The sequence below is a fragment of the Megachile rotundata genome, chromosome 8 (assembly GCF_050947335.1).
Source record: "Megachile rotundata isolate GNS110a chromosome 8, iyMegRotu1, whole genome shotgun sequence".
NCBI classification, from domain to species: Eukaryota; Metazoa; Arthropoda; class Insecta; order Hymenoptera; family Megachilidae; genus Megachile; species Megachile rotundata.
The window spans coordinates 17,956,472-17,963,768 of record NC_134990.1 but is presented as its reverse complement, the minus strand read 5'-3'; the positions used below and the strand labels follow the sequence as shown (position 1 = coordinate 17,963,768).

Genomic DNA, 7,297 nt, shown 5'->3' with positions numbered 1-7,297 from the left:
GAGAGAAAATGCGATCACTCGACGTCTCTTTATTTTTTTGTGTGCCTACCGCCTAGCTAAGTCAAAAAGTATTGCACGAACTGTATTTGTTGCCAGAACGTTTGTCTATCTTCCTTTCTTTTCGCTCTGTCTTTTTTTTTCACTATTTTTATGGGAATTTCGTGAATCGAGATTCGCGCACAAACGCGAAAGCAACAGATACAGGCAGTCGGCGGGCAAAGGACCAAAATGTACAACAATAATTGCGTTTGCCCTTTCTACGGTTGGTACGATTCGTTTTTATAAATGCGTAAAACGATCGAAGCTGTAACGTGTTGGCGTAACGAGGATTTTTAAGCGATGTTGACATTCATTATTTTGGGGAGCATCTTGTGCAAGGGCATTGTTGTGATATCACAGATGCAGCTTCATTGAAACTTAAATAAAAAATAAAAATAAAAAAAAACAATAATGCATTTACTCTTATTTACATTTAATTATTGTATAATTAAAATTTGCCGTATTCGAGCAGTTTTCTTCTTCTTTGATAAACATCTATGAATTTGAATTTAACCGGAAGCGAACGATACGAGTCAATTCGTTTCTGACACGGCACGAAAATCAGTTTATTTTGTATTTTAGTAAAATATAGATTTAAATTGCAACGAAAGTAATAAAATTAATATTCGTATTAAAAAATTGAAGTAAATTAAACAAAATTATATTTGAAATATATCATGCATACGAAATCCCGATTTTGACAAGGATAGGATCATAAATGATTTTCGTTTCGAGTATTTAATATAAACATGTACAATTAATACAATAGTAATCTTCTATTTGAAAGATTAATTAAAAATGATTTGAACGAAAGGAAGATTTTGTACCGAAAGAAATTTGAGTCACGTAGTAAGCCACTCTATGTACGTCATTTCCAAGCGTACTGCGCGTGAAACTCGTTCTTCCGCCACTCGCCATCTTGTCTTCGATGTGCGTGGACGTGTGCTGTTTGATCCGAAACTGATTTCTGTGATCGAAGTGTTGTTTTCACCCTTTTCGAGTGTCTCGAGAAGCTTGAAAAAATGAGTTACGGCAGACCACCGCCTCGAATCGACGGGATGGTGTCTCTTAAGGTCGATAATCTCACGTACAGAACGACGCCGGAAGACCTCAGACGCGTGTTCGAAAGATGTGGCGAAGTTGGTGATATTTATATACCCAGAGATCGCTTTACTCGAGAAAGTCGTGGATTTGCATTCGTTAGGTACGTCGATAATATATTTTTCTTCGCCTTTTGTAATCTATGAGTTTTCGTATTGGTAATACATAAGCATGACGTCATTATTTTTGAAGTAGCTATAGTACAGCTTATAGATACCAACAAACGTTGTGTTAGATACTCGCGTATCGTTACTATTTTATTTTCATCGTAGTAAATCGTTATTTCAGATTTTACGATAAACGAGATGCAGAAGACGCGTTAGACGCGATGGATGGAAGATTGTTAGACGGTAGGGAACTCAGAGTTCAAATGGCACGTTATGGACGGCCAACGTCTCCACATCGTAGCCGTGGTAGTCGTCGTCGTGGAAGGTAATATATCTTACGCAGATCTACGCTACTAGATCCTACTAGATACTTTCTAGGCATGCATTTACATTTCTTACCGAGTCACTATTTATTGATTATAGATCACGCAGCCGAAGCAGGGATCGGAGACGTTCCCGCTCTAGATCGCGTAGTAGATCAAGAAGCCGAGACAGAGATCGTAGGCGATCATACAGCCGTAGTCGCAGCCGCTCGCGTTCCGATAGTAAGAGTTCTCGTGGAAAATCTCGTTCCCGCAGCAAGTCTCCTGATAGACAAAAGGACAGTCGTTCCAAGTCGAGGTTAGCGATCATAATGTAATCGAATAATTATGCGATTTCTTTTTACAATTAAATACTCATGTATGTATTGTTCTTTTACAGGGACTGAAGTAATTGAACCATATGCGAGTACAACTGTGAACAGATGCACGCGCCGCGAGTGCAGAATAATCGTTTCTTGAGAACAAAAAGGTATTCTATTACCCTCTATACCTAGAGCAACACTGTCGCACGTTCACATTTCTTCTCACTTACATATTAATTATGACAACGCACTTTCTTGGGTTGAAAAGAAAAAAGGACAAAAAAAATATAGAAACCCAAACTAATTTTAATGTAATTGTATTTAGACTGTGAGTTTAATGGACTCATAAAGATTTTCATTTGAAAATTTTCATAATTATTCTAACTTTGTTAAGCGATATTGTCTAAAGTAATACTTATTTCGATCGAAGAAAAGTAAATGTACTTTTGCTTTCGCGTCTAAGAACGCTGTTGTATAACGACTGAAACAGTTTGTTCTTGTGATTAGATATGAAATTCGTTACGATCTTATTAATAATTTCGAAAATATGCACTTGCACTATACTTCATGTTTGTTACTACTCTTCAAGAATTTTTTATTTTTTCCAACTTCGAAAACGGAACAGAGAACGTTTGAGTTTACACTCTATCAATAAATAAAATTGTTATTAGTTTGATGATACAACGTTTTTGTCTTACATTAAAAAATAATAGCGTGCACAAGTTCTAGTACATTGTCGATATAAGTGAGTTATAAGTGAATAGAAATTCGTTCTTTTCCCTTTTATTTTCTCGAATCGTGTTGTAACTGTTTTTAAACCATGTTGCATATGTGGGTATAATAGCAGGAAAGCAACTGTTTCGAAATTGTGTAATCGTTTTCCATCATTACGAAATTGTTCGAACCGAGCAACGTGGATTTAATATTCCTGGAAATGCATAAGGGTGTTGATGTTTAGTGGTAATTAGCAGGTAATGTAAAATGTATGTGGTCGACACGAGTCCGACTTCTGTACAAATTTTAAACGAAATTTTTAAATCTTGATGATTCTCTAATTTTCTATTATTTACAATTAAAACTCGATAAATGCTAAACATTAGAAAAAGGAAGAGAAAGAAATTAAAATTCATGATACATACAAATTTGTAGACTAAGTTCTGCGTTTCTGTAATAGTATACAGGTTTATTTATGTAAGTTTGCCATTTATAATAAAGTATAATTAAATGCAGAAGACGGAACTATTCGCATAGTTTTAGACAGTGTTTACGTGCTAAGAATATAGGTGTAGATATTACTACGAGAACAGTGGTAAATTATTTGTATTACTTTGAAATGTGTTAACTAAACAATCATTTTGCACGTTTATTCTTAAAGCTTTGAGGAGAAACTTTATTAATCTTCAGACAGTAGCTCGATTAAATGTAAAATATGTAAATATAAATTAATTCTCCTTTCAATTTTTAATACAATCTTCTAACATTCATTATTCATCTGTGAAACAATATCATCAATGAAAACATATAATTTCGCACGTACTTAATATGTAAAAATAAAAGGATTGTAATACTCACAATGTCAATTGTGAATTAATAATAGGATTGGTGCGATTTATGCATACGTATTTAAAAGAGAACAAATTTTGTATTTCAATTTTTATGCCTAAATATCACTAATTTCGTTGAACATTTTATAAAACATAATCATGCATTGAATAATGTATAGGAATTAAGGTAATGTAGCTTTTAATCATGTACAATTAATTGAACGTCAATATCTTCCAAGAGAAAAAAAAAGAGAGAGAGAAAGAAAAGAAAGATAAAAATTCCTCACACACGGATGTAACACGTTTATTCCTTATAACTAAGTTGTAATTTTATGGTGCCACAGGCGGTGGAAAGGAGTGGCGTGGCGAGTGTAGCCGATGATGGGGTAGCTGAGAGTAAGCAGTAAGCCGAGTAGCAGGGCTGTAAGCAGTTTGCAGTAGCGAGCGGTTGGTGGTCTGGTGAAAGCAGGTTCGCGAGTCGATCAGGGCGAGAAAAAGAGAGAAAGTGTGTGAGCGAAAGCTGTCTCTCTGGGGGGTCGGCATGCAGAAATCGCAGAGGGTACGGTCGAGCACAGAGAAATACGCTGAGAACACAACTAAACCCACAAGGTTGCTGGTCTCGATCATCGTCCGGTTTGCAGGTAGCACGTGAGCATCACCAGACCTCGCGAGCAACGACATTTCAACTGTTGTCTATCAATTGCTTCGCGTTTCTTATAAGATCATTTACAACAAGGGTTCGTTAGAAAATTGAGCATGTATTTTCTTTCCAGCTGGTATAGGTCTGACTTGCAAGTTTATTTTGAATTCGTTTACCGTCGACCTTCGTACTTAAAATCAGCGTATCGAGTTACAAATATTTTCCGATTCTTAAGAGTTTATCGTTATTATCTGACTTCCTTTTAAAGTTATCGTATTTAATGAAAAATATTGCCTTTGCGTCTGAGACTTAATTATTCTAGTTTTCATTTTAATAGCTTTGAAATGAATATTCATGTAACAACTATTATCCTCGTTCAAACTTGGTCAGATCTTAATTTTGTGATCATCGCTTAGAACACTTGCCGCCACATATAATTGGGAATGATAAGGATGGGGGTTGAGATCCTTTTGCTTTTTCTGTGTTGTTCTTTTTTTTTTCAGGTATCGGCGAACCTTGGTATAGTAAGTATTCTGGAGGTAAGATGATGATATGTAAATCACATTTTTTTTTTCTTTTCTTTTTTTTCGCTTTTTTTCTCTTTCAGAAAAGTATTAAGCCATTGTAGAGAATGTGTGGAGGGGGTATGGTAAATAAAGATTATCTTATCAAAGAAATAGAACTCTTTATTTCTAATTTACTTGTTCGTATAAATGAATGTGTAGCAATCCTCGAAATATTCGAGGAAAACTTTTGTTTTCTGTTGAGACAGCACTTGAAAGAGTATGATGCCAAAATACCTTCATTATTTTATTAGTTGACTAGTTTAACAATAGTATGTAATATATGTTCTTTAATAGATATTTTAATTGTTGACATTACATGTTTATCATCTAATTTAAACAATTTCATATTTTCAAAGACAACCTATGCTATTTTAGAAGAATTTAATTGACCTAATTTTTATATTTAAACTTTGTATTATACATAATTTCAAGTGTTAAATTTACAAAATATTTTGAGTCCTTTGCAAAAGGATCACAGCCTATTTGTCCTTGTCCTTGCTCTCCGCGGTTCTTTTCAAGACGAAATGCTTAAGACAAAGAACGTTGATATAAAGTAGAAGCGCCACAATGTGTCCAGAGAAGTATACGACTTTGTAATAGTGCATAGTTTCATGGAAACCTAATAATAGGAAAGACGTCCCTAAATATGCCATACAGGTTGTTTTTTCATACCATAAAAGCATGTACCATGCTTTCTTAGCCTGGAAAAGAAAATGGATAAATTTCAATCGGTAATGTTGAGGAAGTGCTATAAATATATAGAACATACAAGGCTGTTCTCTTCGCTTTGGTTATAAAATTTCATAGCTATGTCGTCGGTCAGCATGAAAAGTGGAATTTGACAAATGCAAAAGAAGTAACCAGGTGCCCAACCATGCCACACTGCAGAGAGTGTGAGAGTAACGATAGTTCTTAAACATTTCACTGGGAATCTTTTGTATACGTAAACACCCATCCAATATTGAATACAACCATTCCATGCTTTCATAGCTGTTCTTACTGATTGACACTTTTCTAATTTTAAGATATTCATGTTGTGTATCGTGTCAAAGCTGAATTCCTCGTTCTTCAATTTCTCAGGTGTAGTAGATCTGTAAAACTTTATTATTTTATATTTGTTTTAATTAAAGGAGGTATGTCTGGTCTGGTAGGAGGAAACTATTCTCACAGCATTTCAATGGTTTTGTAATCTTTTGGTCCCAATCCTTGTATAGGACGACATTTTGTAGGGTATGCCCCAAGTCCAGCCATTTGACAAGCACATTCAGCCAGTGTCATACCAACATACATCCTTAATCGAAAAGTGGCAAATGTGGGATACATGTAAAGATGTCTATAAAGGAAAGAGCGTTCTGCAAACTCCTCTGTTAAAATGTACTATACATACAGAAAAAACTGTATCATTGATAATGCTTTGTATGTCTGATATTAAACAAAATATGAATTACCTTGCTGGGATATAATGCATTCATTATAAGATATAATATGATAAAGCATGCAGTTAGTTTTAGTTTATAAAGCGTAGGAGGCCAAGGATCTACATATTTAGAAAATGGTCTATGCAGATGATCCCAATATGTTCTGTATCGATAGTATGGACCTGTAAAAAAAATTGATTCGTTTAATCTATTGCAACGATAAAACCAATTACAAATTGATCATTATATCATAAACTTACCAGTTATTAGTCCCATGTAACTAAAAGCATAATGAAATACGTCCAAAAATCCAATATTTTTTAAAGCTTCAGAACTCACTCCTTCTGGATCATCGGTTGGCGGATTAGTAGCTGAATTTACTTCGAAAGCTAGTCCAGATAACTTCAGTGTTAATATCATAAGCATGAGATTCGTATGGGTTGGCGGTGTTGGTAAACCAACCCAATCTCCTAATCGAAATATAACAAGTAGATAGAAGAATGAAAAAAAAATGCTGACCGCATGACATATTCTGTAAGTAAACAATAATTTCAAATTGTTTAAAAGGAAATTAATGGTTTTGATAAACTTTTAAAGTATAAAAAAAAAACAATACAATTTTACATCTATACTTTTAAACATTTGTAATTACAACATTAACACCTAATGATGAAATTGTGATTATCTGTAATGTAATACGTAACAGGTAACTATTTCTTATAGGAGTCTTGAGACATAGTTACATATTCGTATTTGTAAGTTACTTTTAAATTGCTTGCAACGTATAATTTTAAATTATTCTGAATCAATAATGCAGAATACATCACTCTGCGGATTATATTTGACAATTACGAAATGGCAAAAATAATCTGTAGAAATTCAGATATATCATTGTAACAGTTTCATTGATAAAGTCATAATGATAAATACGAGGAAAGTCTTTTAAGCTAATTAAATGATAAAATCAATTAATGTATCATACTTTGGCGAGAGCTTGGTTATGATAATCGCGTTAATCAGGGTACTAATTAAAAGATGAAGTACATGACTTCCAGAAATAATTCTAGCCACTATAAAGCCGATAATTGTACCCATCCATTTCTTAACTTGAGGATCGGGAATCTGTCGATAATAAAATCCAATGACTACACAAAATAATAAGGCGGCAACGTAAATCACATCTGCCCACATCGTGACAACTCGACCGCACAAGTTATACTGAATCTTCTGTTCGACTTGTTCGCGCATTCAATACCG

The 7,297-nt window shown here is 34.2% G+C and overlaps 2 protein-coding genes across 2 annotated transcripts; one reads left to right on the top strand and one right to left on the bottom strand.

Moving 5' to 3' along the window:
- Positions 1-932: 932 nt before the first annotated feature.
- Positions 933-3,104, top strand: SC35 (SR family splicing factor SC35). Its single transcript, XM_003708222.3, has 4 exons — positions 933-1,243; positions 1,429-1,572; positions 1,671-1,868; positions 1,950-3,104. Exons 1-4 carry the CDS (start codon positions 1,062-1,064, stop codon positions 1,954-1,956), a joined length of 531 nt encoding a protein of 176 aa, XP_003708270.1. The 5' UTR covers positions 933-1,061; the 3' UTR covers positions 1,957-3,104.
- A 1,612-nt stretch (positions 3,105-4,716) lies between these two features.
- Positions 4,717-7,288, bottom strand: frj (membrane bound O-acyltransferase domain containing farjavit). Its single transcript, XM_003708223.3, has 6 exons — positions 7,023-7,288; positions 6,301-6,572; positions 6,071-6,222; positions 5,791-5,999; positions 5,392-5,713; positions 4,717-5,323 (listed from the first exon to the last, which is right to left on the bottom strand). The coding sequence occupies exons 1-6, from the start codon at positions 7,286-7,288 to the stop codon at positions 5,102-5,104; spliced, it is 1,443 nt and encodes a 480-aa protein (XP_003708271.2). The 3' UTR covers positions 4,717-5,101.
- Between the last annotated feature and the right edge of the window lie 9 nt (positions 7,289-7,297).